The sequence below is a fragment of the Cornus florida genome, unplaced genomic scaffold, assembly GCF_030987335.1.
Source record: "Cornus florida cultivar Cherokee Brave unplaced genomic scaffold, ASM3098733v1 CherokeeBrave_3.0.0_Hap2_Chr05, whole genome shotgun sequence".
Taxonomy (NCBI): domain Eukaryota; kingdom Viridiplantae; phylum Streptophyta; class Magnoliopsida; order Cornales; family Cornaceae; genus Cornus; species Cornus florida.
Genome location: NW_026775575.1, coordinates 47,187,522 through 47,201,066, shown reverse-complemented (window position 1 = coordinate 47,201,066; position 13,545 = coordinate 47,187,522). Strand labels below are relative to the sequence as shown.

Here is a 13,545-nt window from a genome sequence, read left to right as displayed (position 1 = left end):
CTCCCTCTTGAATGGGCAAATTTATTTATTTATTGTTATTTTTTTTTTCTTTCAATCAAAGATTCAATTCAAACATAAGCCAAGGAGTACAATCCATATGAATAGCCTGTGGTAGATGCCATTCCGGCCACAATGAGTTAGGGGTGGTCATGGATTGGAACAGATTATGCATTAATCCTAATTCGATTTGTTATCAATGGATTAAAATTTTTTTTAATCCGTCATCGATCCATTATCCCACAAATCGGATTGAATTGAATCCGCGAATTAAATTTTATTTAAATTATCTATTATTATTATTTTTTTATTTTTATAAGTAATATTATTTATTATTTATTTATCTTTTAACCCTAACCCAATACATAAAATTTTAATTTATAAATATTAATTCATATATTTAAATAATTATTAACTAGTACATACTTAGAATATATTAAATTATCATTAACTAATATATTTTTTGAAAATATATATAAATTTCACCGATCGGATCGAATTTTTAACAGTCTAATCCGTGAGTTATGGATTTGATTTTTTTAAATCCACCAAAGATCTACGGGTGCAGCAATCCAATTCGATCCATACAGATTGGATCGGATTCACGAATTTACGGATTATTTGCCCACCCCTAGATAAGCCATCCATCTAACATTCTTTTAGAATTTTATTACTTAAATAAAAAAAGTGTAATATCTATCAAAGTATTTCGAATTTTATTTGAGATGTGTAATTCTTTTTATATGATAAATGTGTTGTTTGATAAAATTGAAAATTAAGTACTGAAATTTGAATTTTTAACGTTCAACATTAAGTGATAAATGATATTTCTTAGTTCATTTTAAGTGGTGCTTACCGTTTTGTAGACTTATGATAAATATAAACAAGCTAATAATATTAAGATTGAAAATACTTACAAATTACGAATGAAGAGTACAAGAAACACGAGAAGCACAACAAAGTTATTTTTGTCCTCTCAATTTTGTAGCTTGTATGCTGTGGATTGCTTTGGACCAAATTAAAACAAAAAGATGTATCCAAACATATTTTTGTCGTCATTCATATGTTTTGTACAGTAACTTTTTGCTTGAGAATTCCTCCATATCCTGCATTTTAAACTTTTATTTTATTTTCTTATTTTCTTATTTTTATTTATTAACAAGAAACTCATGTGGTCACCTTAATGCTTTACAAAAAAAAAAAAAAAAAAAAAAACCTTAAGGCTTTACCTTTCGAAAAAAAAAGGTTAATGCTTTCGATTTTCTCACGCCCTATCTCTATCTAGGATTTATTGCCCTGGCAATCTCAATTTTCTGAGAACAACTTGAGTGGACGGACAATCAGTGAACACAAATTCATCAAAACTCATCCCCACCACCACAGCACATAGATATATAGAATTACTGTAGATATTTTCATTCTTCCATTTTAGGGGTGTGTGTTGAACCTTTGCAAGGTCGGTCAGTTATCATCATACACCAAAAGCTATATACAATGGTAGTCTTGAATTGCTACATCACAGTGACCTCCACAGCCACACCCATCTCTCCGGACTCTCCATCGACACCATCACCACCAGACCCTAGACAGACCAAGATCTTGCTCCCCAAGAAGAAGCCCCTCAAATGGTCCACCGGAGTTGCCCCGGGGGACTACGGTGGCCCACCGGCCACTACGAAGCTTCGGAAGTACTGGGGCGGCGAAGGAGAGGACCCTATCACCTCTGACGACTACATTTGGAACAAAGACTTCATGGGTAGGATGAAACGGTTGATTCAGGACCCTGATGAGTCGTCTGAGCTTCAATCGTCTCCTCCTGCTAAGGTATAATTCACTCTTAGTTCTTGCTCATCTGGTTTTTTATTTTTTTTATTTTTTTTGTTCTTCTATGATTTGGATTTGTTTATGCGTTTGCTCTTGATTATGTGGTTTGGGTGATTGTTCTAGTTTTAGTGGCAGGTGAAAATCAAATGGGTTTTTGTTTTGCCATTGAATTTTGCAGTTTGATTGTTTAATTTTGTCATTAAATCAACTGTTCAATCTTTTTAGTGTTTATTAAGCTCAAATGGGTATCTTTAGTGATTAAGTTTCTGAGGAGTTACTGTTTCATTTGACTAGTTAATCATTTTTTAAATTATTTTTTAAATGGTAAATATGATCTGTTAGGTTTGGATGAGTGGAGTGATTAGAAGAGATAGGGTCACTAATGAAAGTGTGAGGAAAATTAGCTACCCATTGGTGAGAAAATTTGAGAGAGTAGACTTCGATGGGTTGAACATAATATATACATTGGAGACTTACGACACCGTCAAACGAGGAAGACTATTTGTAATAGAAGGTAAGAGGCGGCGCCCAAAAATCATATGGGATGAGGTTATTAAAAATGATTTTAAAATTTTAAATATAGTTGGTGAATTGGCATTTAATAGAAAAGCTTGGCGAGAGAGAATTCATGCGACCGACCCTATTCATAATTTCATATGGGATCAAGGCAAGGAGGATGATGATGATTTTATAAATGTTAAATATGATCTGTTAGGTTTTTGTTTGTTACTTGGTTTATTTCTTATTGAAATGAAATGGATCCTTTCTTTAGGGTAATCAAATTCACAAGAGTTTTTATTTGGTAATGGAGTTCTGTGGTTTCATTTCCTAGTATGGTGAATTCAAGAAATTTAAGGGCTTCTGTTAGGTTTTGTGTGTGTGTGTGTGTGGTTATCAGATTTTTCAATTTGACTCTGATATTATATTGGTCTGGTGTAAGCAGGAGGCGTCTTCTGGGTTTCTTAGCTTTAATAGGGTTATGTCCCTTGACAGGTAAGTTTCTCATTCATATTGGTACTTTTGGAAAACTTTATTGATGGACTTCCTCCCTAAAACCAAATGATTTATGGATATATAGTTTGGAAGTTGATTTGAGTAAAGAGCTTACAGCCCCTTCAAAACCTGTTATAGAAAAGAAGGTTGATACAACTCAAGTAAGATATTTGTTCAAGTTCTCATTTTGAATTCTTTACATGTGGTTAGTCCTGCAATCCCGTATTTTCCCTTTTCTTCATTGGCAGTAGAATGGTTTTCAGGCCAGTGTCAACATTTCACGAAGATGGAGACCAGCACCAACTCGGCGTGAGCAAGAGAAGTGGGACAGAGCAACTAAGGCTGCAACTGGAGGCAGTGTAAATCTTTTGCATCATTTGGCAATTCAGTTTTGGAAAAATTTTGCATGCGCTTTCGTTTCAGTAATATATGATATGGAAAGGATGCTTCTTAGGTTTGAAGTCTTAAATTGTCCCTCTGCTGTAGGATGTGATGCTTCGAGAATCAAGGAGACCTCGTGGAGACCCAAAAGTTTTGGCTGCTCAGTCAAGGGAGCAGTATTTAAAGGTGCTTTGTAGCACTACTTTGGTCAATTACACATCCTTGATGTCTTATGTTTCTACAACTGATACATGTTAACTTTTCTCCCTTGGAATCACTTTTGCAGTTGAAGAAGAAGTTGCAGATCCTCACTTTGGGTGTAGGTGGAATTGGTCTTCTCTCAGCCTACATTTCGTATTCTCCTGAAATTGCAGCAAGGTAAATATGTTATTAGACACGTTCTAACTTCCATTTAACTTTGTGATTAATTTCTGGTGGATGGTATCTGTCTCCTTACTTGCATATCTTGAATCAATCGGTGTTCTCAGTAAGTGGTGATTTGTTGTGATTTATGTTGCTGTTGTGGTGATTGATGACTGCACAAGGACAAATTTAAAATCAACACCTTTCGTACATGTCTTTTTGTAGTTTTTCATTTTATTTTTTGATTTATTTCTTCCATCCTTCTTGTCTTTTTTCTGTTTTGTTTTTCCCTCTCCACGGTTCCTCTTTTTGAGATAGCTAAACTAAACATTTATGGTGCCAGAGTTATATTCAAGTCGACATTTCTTGCTGAAACATCTAAAAATACCTTCTTCTTTTTTTTTTTTCTGTAAAAATTTTCTTTCTCCAGCTGAATTGATTTTCATGTCCTTTTTCACATATGCAGCTATGGTGCTGGATTCCTTGGTTCTTTGGTATATATTCGTATGCTTGGGACCAGTATAGATTCTATGGCAGATGGAGCCAGAGGGATTATCAAGTATGTATTACTTTGTTCCTCTCTCACAATTTGGTGGGCAAAAAAATCTGCAGATGACATTTTATTTATTTATAAATGATGTGTAAATTCAGCACTATAAGTCCTTTTTTATTTTATTTTATTTATTATTAATTTTCTTTTTTGGTAAGTAACTCAACACTATAAGTATTTTAAGTTATTGGGGTGTCTTATTGAGTGTATAATCTGTGAGAACTTTATACTTGTTGCCTTCCACATGCAATCTTTTGGACAATACCCAATAAACTAGGCACATGGATGCAAATGTGAATTTTTTTTTGGAACTCAAGTTTATGCATATGTTTCTCTCCCCAAACGATCCCCACCCCCACCCCCCCTTGCGCGCGGCCCACGATTATGGAAGGTAGTTGATTTATTAGCGAATATTGTTTTGATTGTATCGCCAATCTTCCATTAGGATCTTGTGAAGCGTAGATGTTTTTATACATTTCAATACTCAACTCAACAAAGCATTTTCCTCAACTTTTTTTTATGGGCAAATGATCTGTGACCCTTAATTTTGATTTCACATGAAATATATAAAATGTATATTATACTTTTTAATATGAAATGAAACTAAAAAGGATACTTGCCTAAAATGTGTGATCCTTTTTTGAATGTATCATCTCGTGAAACAATCAAAAAATTGTTTTCACCTTCAATCATAAATGAAACTTCGCAAGAAAATTTTATAGAGACGATTTAGATAAATAAGATTCATGCTATCCTTTTTACTGATACGGATTATCAAGAATTATTTTTTTGCATTTCAATATGAAATCAAAATTATGGGTCAGAGATTATGCCCATAAGGCATTTGTTATAGATACTAGGGTAAAGTGAAAAAAACTCCCTTGATTTATGTAGATTGTAGAATGTGCAAAAGAAACCCTGGTGTGTTAAAAAACACCCCTTACATTTTTCAAACTGAGGACATTTTCTCAATTTGAAGACTAAAATACTCTTAAAGGAAAAATAAAAAGCACTTGTATGCACAAAATTTATTAAGGGTATTTTGGGGGTTTTATAAAAAAATTGGTCAAAATTGACAACCAGGGGGCAATTTTGCTACAAAATTTCAAATTATAGGGATTTATAAGCACATAGTGCCACATACTAAATAACAAGAGTATTTCTTGCACATTTTTTATATAGCAGGAGTTTTTTTTTGCACTTTACCCTTGAATACTAAATTAAAATGTAAGTTACACCTACAAATTGGAATTTGTAGAATTGCAGTAGCTATACATGCATTGTCAAGTTGCCACTGATGGTAAGAATCATATAGAAGTGAAGTTGTGTTTGAATCTTTGTGGCCTCTTTAATTTGGAAGGCAAGGATAGCCATTTTCTTACGGATGTTAACTTGCAGGGGAGCAATAGGACAGCCAAGGCTACTGGTTCCTGTTGTGTTGGTCATGTTTTATAACCGGTGGAATGGGTAAGCTTTTCTTCTAGCATAGTTTCATCATATGTCATGACTGGCCCTTCATCCATAAACCATACCATAATTTCACATCAACAGTTATAACTTTCATCATTGTTTAGTATCATACTATTACTTCTCTGCTTCACCCTTTGCTTCATATTGTTAATTGGCTATCTACTCCTCTACACTAATTTGGAAAGGACGAAAAGACATGATCGAAGAATTTCTGCTTCTGATAAAAATTATTTGAGGCAGTTTAGAATCCACTTCACTAGATTAATTTACGTATAGCTCCTTCTGTAACCTTCCAAATTTGACTAATTCTAAAGGCTTGTTGTTAGAATATGTCCTAGTCACTGTGTCAATGATATTGGCTTGAACACCAGTTGTACCTTGAGAACATTATCTTCATTAGAAATAAATGAAATGCATTTTTGGGGCAGTTGGATGATAAATGAAGTGAAATTGCTCCTTTGTGTTTCAGACATTTTTGGAGAGGACTCGAGCTTGTTTTTCATAGCATATGAAACTTGTCCATTTTGAATTATGTACTGGATTGTCTCTAGGATTGACATCATTATACCCTTTTTGTCATTGGAAGGATTTCCTGTAAAAGGTTTGTTCTGTAACGTTTGCTTAAAAGACTAGAACAATTTCATTTTGACGGGATTAAGAAACACCTTGTTACGAATTGGTAAAAGATTAAATATCAGATTGGCATGGTCCTTGGTCCAGCCAATTTTCTTCTTTATTTATTAATGAATTTATTTGTTTTTTTTTTTTTTTTCCCCCCACAGTTCTATGAATCTATAGAGGGCCTTGGGTTTATATGGTGATTGGTGAGCTCAGTAGTTATCTCTCTTTGGTATTTACCCCCAAGGATGTGTGGTTGATTGCAGGATTCTCGTTCCGGACTATGGATTTATGCACCTAGAATTGATACCAATGCTAGTAGGATTTTTCACATACAAGATTGCTACTTTTATCCAAGCTATTGAAGAAGCATTGACTATTGTTGAAAACAAGACTCAAGTCTAATGGGATGTACTTCCTGTGTGCATGAGTTGCCCTCTTCTTAGGACTTCCGATGAAACTACAAGGTATATATCCTTTCTTTTCGTTTTCCGATTTAGTTTTGATCCAAAACCCAGAAAAAGAAAAAAAAGAATTATTGTTAAAAAAATTCTGTTCCCTACCCAATTTGAACTTTTTGAATTGCTGATCTCTCTATCAAAAATCATCAACCTGACAGTCTAGATTTCTGATTAATTGTGCAAATATTTTGGCAGAGTCGTCGTGCAAATTTTCCAAAAGCTATACACATGGTTCATACATTTCAACCTTTGAATAGCCATTTAAAATCTGTCTAACAATTGATTTGCTATTTTATCTGCTTCGTAGTTGCGCAGATTACTGTTTGCATATATATTGGCTGCACAATAGCAAAGACAATGATCACCTGGAAATGTGGGATGGGAGATAATGTGAACAACCATAACATTGCCGGTGCCGTTCCCAGATGTTGTATTTCTAGATTGGACGTGTTCGGGGAGGGAAACAGTTGCAGAAACAATAGAAAGGTTTCGTAGTATTTTCTGTAATCATTCGCATTATATATTTCAAGACTACACCCAATATTTAATTAAATCATTGTTTTGTATTCATAGTTTTTATTTTTCTTAATGTTAATTTGTACTTTATCGATTATTTGATGAAATTGAAGCAGTTGAAGTATGTTTCCGGATCTACTGTACTTTTTAGCCAGTGCGGGCTTCTTCGTGTTGCAAGTTTGAAACAATTGTTTGTTTTCTTGTGTCTCATGAAGACACCCTTGCCTCATTACTTCTTGAGTACATATCACAGCCTAATTCACATAGAGTGGGAGCGTGAAAGTGGCAAAATTTAAGCCATGCAGAGCTAAAACTAGCTCTCGCAGGTGGTGGGTTATTATTGATTCCGCGCCCTCTTCCCCGACCTAACTCAACAAGTTGAGATGTTCTACTTTCTTCCTATATTCGTTTGATAGGTGGTGAGTACTGGTGTGTATTCCCAACAAGCAGGGAGGCCAAGAAATTAGCCTTCTTATTCATGGAATCAGTCGACCTAAACTTCAAATGCAGATAGAAAGTATCCAACGCCAGTGGGGACCGAAGATGCTACACAACCTTGGAGCGAGAGCGGGCGCCGAGTATGAGAGCAGGAGTCTACTCCAAACATGTTGAGAAGTGAAAAAAATTGTGTGACTTATATTACAGTTCTTTTTAGCGGTTGGCCATGCACAGTTAACTAAAACATCTCCCGAATTTATAGATTTCACATTCCATTTCATTTATATGTGTAGATTCTTCGGTGAACAATTGAACATCAAAAGATTGAAAAAAAAAAAAAAAAAAAAAAAAAAAAAAAAAAAAAAAAAAAAGAGGCTTCCGAAAATTAGAATGGATTTGTGTAATAAATGGCGAGGTCTAGTTTTTTTTATTGATAATTCGAAGATGAAATTCTGATCATTTTATGTAAAGCTCTCACAATTATACTTCTAATTGAACCTAGACCTCTATAAATGACTCCCTCCTCCAAAAGGGAAATGACTTCCTTTTTGTAATACCCTGAGCCTCCTTTCTAAAATAAAGTCGGGTAGTTTCAAATTTTTGTTTTTTTTTAAAAAAAGAAAATAATTTTTACAAAAAAGAAATTAATTTGTAACTCGAGTCTCCTTTCTTAAATGAATTTGGTTAGGTTTATTTAAAAAAAAAAAAAAAAATTAATTTGTTATTGAGTCTTACAAAAAAGAAATTAATTTGTACCCCGAGCCTCCTTTCTTAAATGAAGTTGGGTAGGTTCAAATATTTTTTTAAAAAGAAATTAATTTGTTATTGAGAGTCTTTCAAAAAAGAATTTAATTTCAAATTTAATCGTTCAAATTTTTTTCCCTAATCCTTGTTGTTGTCATATATGTATAAAATACTGTTTTTATGCTAAGCTCTTGTTGTTGTCATATATGGATAAAATGCTCTTTTTTTAACTTCTAACTTTTAACTTCTTGTTGTCATATATGTATAAAAAACTCTTTTTAACCTTTAACCTTTAACTTTTAACTTTTCTCTAACCTGTAACCTTTAACCTTTAACCCTGCCCTGATTTATAACGTATGAAACCTTGGAAGAGATGCCTGCCCTGATTTATAACGTATATGCAAACGAACGTTTATGGGATTATTGAAACTGTGTGATACACAATATCAACTCTGAATTTTTTTATTTTTTTTCTCTCTCAAGAAAAAGTGAAATTTTTTTTTTAAATAACCGTAAAAAGTTCAATTTGTAAAACCAATTCAATCCAATCCGATTGATGTTTACAAATCAGATCGGATTGGATTAAGGCTCCCATTGGATTTTATGTGTGATCGAATCTGTGTGCACCCCTAACTTGTTCTATGAGAAAAATCAAAATGCTATGATACGATAGCTTGATAGCTTTCGGAGAGCCTTTGACGGGAATGCAAAATGAAAAGATCAACGAAATTTAAGTCACACATTGTATGAAGAACAGGGCTCTCTATGATCACAATTGTCAATTGATTAGATCTTTTAAAGAAAAAAAGTCCGTAATTTTTTTCCCACCAATTAAGTGAGCGTTAAACTTCCTCGAAGAAGCTAAGCAAGTCACCACACCCTTACATACGCAATGAGCTAACCAATTAAAGTGTGTGGACACCTCTCTATAAGAGCCACACAATTGTTATCTTCTTATTCATCTTCCTTCCATGACCATGACAACTTTTACGAAGTTTTTGCTTGCTTTTGTCATCATAGCAACAACTTTTAGCATTAAAGGCCTATGTGCTCCAAACTCAGATTCAGTTTGCATTGAAAGTGAGAGACAAGCCCTCCTGAGGTTTAAGCAACATCTTAAAGATCCTTCCAATAGGCTCTTGTCTTGGACCATCCAAGAAGACTGCTGCAAATGGGCTGGAGTTGTTTGCAACAACTTAAACGGTCATGTCCAGAAGCTCCACCTTCGTGCTTCTCCTCGTCCTCGTCCTCGTCCTCCTCGTCCTCTATATGACGAGGAGGACTTAAAGTTGGGTGGTAACATTAATGCTTCTCTGATAAACTTGAAGCATCTGCGTTACCTGGACCTAAGCAACAATGACTTCGGAGGAATTCGAATTCCCGGATTCATTGGTTCTCTGAAAAGTTTAAGATACCTTAATCTCTCTTGTGCAGGATTTGAAGGGGTGGTTCCACACCAGCTTGGAAATCTCTCCAGCTTGCGTTATCTTATTCTTCGAGATCTCATTTCCTATTACTACTACTACTACAATCACAATTCCTTGCGGAGTGGTGAGAATGTTGAGTGGCTTTCTGGGCTTGCTTTGCTACAGCACCTGGACATGAGTGGGGTGAACTTAACAAGAACATATAACTGGCTGCAGGTGATGAACGCCCTGCCTTGTTTGGTTGAATTACATTTGTCCTATTCTAGTCTCACTCACTTTGATCCATTACCTTCCGTTAATTTTACGTCTCTTAGAGTCCTTGATATTTCTCGAAATAGTGTTAGTTCTCTGTTACGTGATTGGTTTTTCAGTATAAAAGGCCTCACCTCTCTTAATCTACGTGACAATAGTTTGCGAGGTCCAATTCCAAGTGGTCTTCTTAACATGTCTAGTACTCTTGTACATCTCGATCTGTCTGAAAATTATTTGAATTCTACCATACCCACTTGGTTGTACAGCTTTAAGCGTCTTGAGTCCGTTGACCTTGGTTTAACTTCTCTGCAAGGTGTGATCTCTAGTGCCTTTGGAAATATGACTTCTCTCATTGATATCCACCTACCAGCCAATCAACTTGAAGGGAAAATACCAAGTGAATTACAGAATCTTTGTAACTTGAAGGCGATTGTTTTGGGAGGAAACAGATTTAGTGGAGAGGTATCACAAGTGTTTAAAAGTCTGTCCGTATGTGCTATATATGCTTTGGAGTCGTTGAGTTTATATTCCAATCAACTTTCTGGTCATTTAACAGATCAACTTGGACAGTTTAAAAGTTTGCGCTTCCTCTGTCTATCGAGTAATCTAATTTCCGGTACCATTCCTGAAAATCTTGGACACCTTTCAAAGTTGGAAGTCCTTTCGATCGGTGATAATTTGTTGGAAGGGGTTGTTTCTGAAGTTCACTTCGCTAGTCTTGCAAATTTAAAAGACTTATTTGCATCTTCAAATTCATTGACTTTGCAGTTGAGTCCAAACTGGATCCCACCCTTCCAACTTATTAGAATAGATTTGAGTTCTTTGCGTGTGGGGCCAGAATTTAAAAGATTTGAATTCATTGACTTTGCAGTTGAGTCCAAAAAGAAATTTCATACTTGGAACTATCCTCCGCTGGTATATCCGACGAGATTTCCTCTTGGTTTTGGAACTTGTCTTCCTACGCCTATCATGTAAACCTTTCTCACAACCAAATCCATGGACAGATCCCAAACATTCCAAAATTTCATCTTCTTGTCTCTTCGGTTATCTTAAACTCCAATAAATTTAGCGGTCCATTGCCCATTGTCTCTCCTAGTGTAAATATGCTAGATCTTTCCAACAATTCATTTTCAGGAGATATTTCTAACTTCCTGTGTCACTCCAGTGACAATCCGCATCGACTGGAAATTCTTCAACTTGATGAAAATGTTTTGTCAGGAAATATTCCAGAATGTTGGATGAATTGGCGGTGGTTAGAATTCATCAATTTACAAAATAACAATTTAACTGGGACCATTCCGAGCTCCATGGGATTTCTAAGTAGTTTACAATCATTACACCTACGCAATAATAGCCTCTCTGGAGAACTACCTTTATCTTTACAAAACTGCACAAATTTATTGACAATTGACTTGGGTGAGAATAAGTTTGCTGGAAGAATACCATTGTGGATTGGGAAAAGGCTTTCAAAATTAATAGTTCTTAGACTTCGTTCAAATAAATTTGATGGCAAAATTCCTCGTGAAATTTGTCACCTCACATCTCTTCAAATCTTGGATCTTGCACACAACAATTTGTCAGGAGCAATACCGCGGTGTATCGACAAATTCACTGCCATGGCACTGAAAGGGAACTTAATTGATGATGATGGTAGTCTCATTATCCGATCCAATTTTACTGGACTGTTGGAGAATGCATTTGTAGTAACAAAAGGAAGAGAGATCCAATACGACACCATTCTCATGTTTGCAACCAGTATAGACTTTTCAAGTAACATCTTATCAGGACAAATACCCGAGGAGGTAACAAGTCTCTTGTTCTTGCGATCGCTAAATTTATCGGGAAATCATTTGACAAGTTTGATTCCAGGTACCATTGGTAATATGGTACAGTTGGAGTCTCTTGATTTATCAAGGAATCAACTTTCTAGTGAAATCCCGACAAGTATGTCCAATATGACATTTTTGAGTTACTTGAATTTGTCATATAATTACTTATCCGGAAAAATTTCATCCAGCACTCAACTCCAGAGCTTCAGTACTTCTAGCTTCATCGGAAACAACCTCTGTGGACCTCCTGTCACAAACACTTGCAGTGTGAATGATGTAATCCCTAAGATTCAAAATGGAAGAGACAAAGGCAATGAACCTGAAGTGGATTGGTTTTATTTGAGTTTGGCGCTAGGATTTGAAGTTGGTTTTTGGGGTGTCTGTGGTCCTTTATTATACAGCAAATCATCGAGATTTTCCTATTTTCATTCTTTAGATCACATGTGGTACAAAATTACCGGTTGTATTAGTAGTAAGTTCTAAAGTGTCCATGGATTACAACATTTAATTGAATGCTGTGCTTTAGGCCTTCACATATAATAAAACTGCTACTTTTATTGGGGTGTGGTTGGTACTTACCGTGCTTCATTAATTTTAAATATCTGATATATAATGGTTGAAATCTTTGTCCGTGTTAAAGTATATATGGTTGAAATACAAACTCTCCATATGTCACACACACACACACACACACACACACACATATATTGGTAATCAAGCATTATATAACTCAAATAAAATATGTACAAATATTTCTCATTCAAAAATTATTACATGGTTTCGGGACCAATCCATTGGTCCCCGTCAATCACGAAGCAACATTAAACAAATAGCTTATTACGAGTGATATAAAGCTGACATATTTGTTTATGTGTCGCTTCGTGGTTGATCTGGACCATGTAATGATTTTTCTACGAGTAGTGATACAGCAACCGAATCTTATCCCCGAAATAGTCACAGAATAGTGACGTGACTTGGCCACGTCATACTCCTTAAAAGGTATGATTCAGAGAATAAACATCCTCTATAATTTTTCGCGTAAATTGAAGGAAAAAATAAAATAATAAAAGTCTGCTCAATGATCGTGGATAGAGAAAGGCAATGGTGTGAAGATATGGTGGTCAAATACACAAATCTAACATATATATATATATATATACACACAAATATATATATATATATATATATATATATATATATATATATATAAGTTCTCACAAATTTAAAAAGTTAAATAACAGAACACATTCTCACAACAAAATCGATCTGGGATATATATATATATATATATATATATATATATATATATATATATATATAAGTTCTCACAAATTTAAAAAGTTAAATAACTGAACGCATTCTCACAACAATATCGATCTGGGATTCACACTCCCTCTAGGCTTTGTAACGAGTTTTTTTCTCCAATAGTTATTCAATCGATACTCTCTTTCACAATTTTTGGGGTTTTTTTATTTTCTTTTATTATATAGTTTTGATAATATTTTGTATAAATCTTTGGGGTCTATTGGATAAAATTCCAAGCCTACAAAGTTGAGAGAAAGTGAAAGTGAAAGTGATAGACTTATAAAATCTCCAAATTACTTAGAAATTTTTCTAAAAGATGGAGTCTTGGTTTATATCTAAAGACGGGGGGTGTTCAAACAAAAAATTTTCTTTTTCTT

General features: G+C 34.6%; 3 protein-coding genes across 6 annotated transcripts; all 3 read left to right on the top strand.

Moving 5' to 3' along the window:
* Positions 1–1,268: 1,268 nt before the first annotated feature.
* Positions 1,269–7,311, top strand: LOC132306408 (protein CONSERVED ONLY IN THE GREEN LINEAGE 160, chloroplastic). Of its 4 annotated transcripts, none has more exons than XM_059803792.1 (10): positions 1,278–1,821; positions 2,765–2,814; positions 2,900–2,975; positions 3,066–3,173; positions 3,301–3,381; positions 3,482–3,573; positions 4,025–4,117; positions 5,507–5,575; positions 6,463–6,663; positions 6,973–7,311. In XM_059803792.1, exons 1-9 carry the CDS (start codon positions 1,492–1,494, stop codon positions 6,599–6,601), a joined length of 1,038 nt encoding a protein of 345 aa, XP_059659775.1. In that variant the 5' UTR covers positions 1,278–1,491; the 3' UTR covers positions 6,602–6,663; positions 6,973–7,311. The 4 variants fall into 4 exon arrangements, with proteins under 4 accessions (XP_059659777.1, XP_059659775.1, XP_059659774.1 ...); XM_059803791.1 differs by having other exon boundaries at positions 1,280–1,821; positions 6,965–7,311; XM_059803793.1 differs by having other exon boundaries at positions 1,283–1,821; positions 3,078–3,173; positions 6,965–7,311.
* Positions 7,312–9,293: 1,982 nt separating this feature from the next.
* On the top strand, positions 9,294–11,009 carry LOC132306406 (receptor-like protein EIX1). Its single transcript, XM_059803788.1, has one exon. It carries the CDS (start codon positions 9,327–9,329, stop codon positions 11,007–11,009), a length of 1,683 nt encoding a protein of 560 aa, XP_059659771.1. The 5' UTR covers positions 9,294–9,326.
* LOC132306407 (receptor-like protein EIX2) lies at positions 10,936–12,434 on the top strand. Its single transcript, XM_059803789.1, has one exon. It carries the CDS (start codon positions 11,138–11,140, stop codon positions 12,344–12,346), a length of 1,209 nt encoding a protein of 402 aa, XP_059659772.1. The 5' UTR covers positions 10,936–11,137; the 3' UTR covers positions 12,347–12,434.
* Positions 12,435–13,545: the final 1,111 nt, after the last annotated feature.

Coding starts and splice junctions, on each gene's coding strand:
- LOC132306407 (XM_059803789.1), top strand. CDS start 11,138: ATGCTAGATCTTTCCAACAATTCATTTTCAGGAGATATTTCTAACTTC.
- LOC132306408 (XM_059803792.1), top strand. CDS start 1,492: ATGGTAGTCTTGAATTGCTACATCACAGTGACCTCCACAGCCACACCC. Junction 1,822..2,764: donor AATCGTCTCCTCCTGCTAAG/GTATAATTCACT, acceptor TGGTGTAAGCAG/GAGGCGTCTTCTGGGTTTCT. Junction 3,382..3,481: donor CAAGGGAGCAGTATTTAAAG/GTGCTTTGTAGC, acceptor TCACTTTTGCAG/TTGAAGAAGAAGTTGCAGAT.
- LOC132306406 (XM_059803788.1), top strand. CDS start 9,327: ATGACCATGACAACTTTTACGAAGTTTTTGCTTGCTTTTGTCATCATA.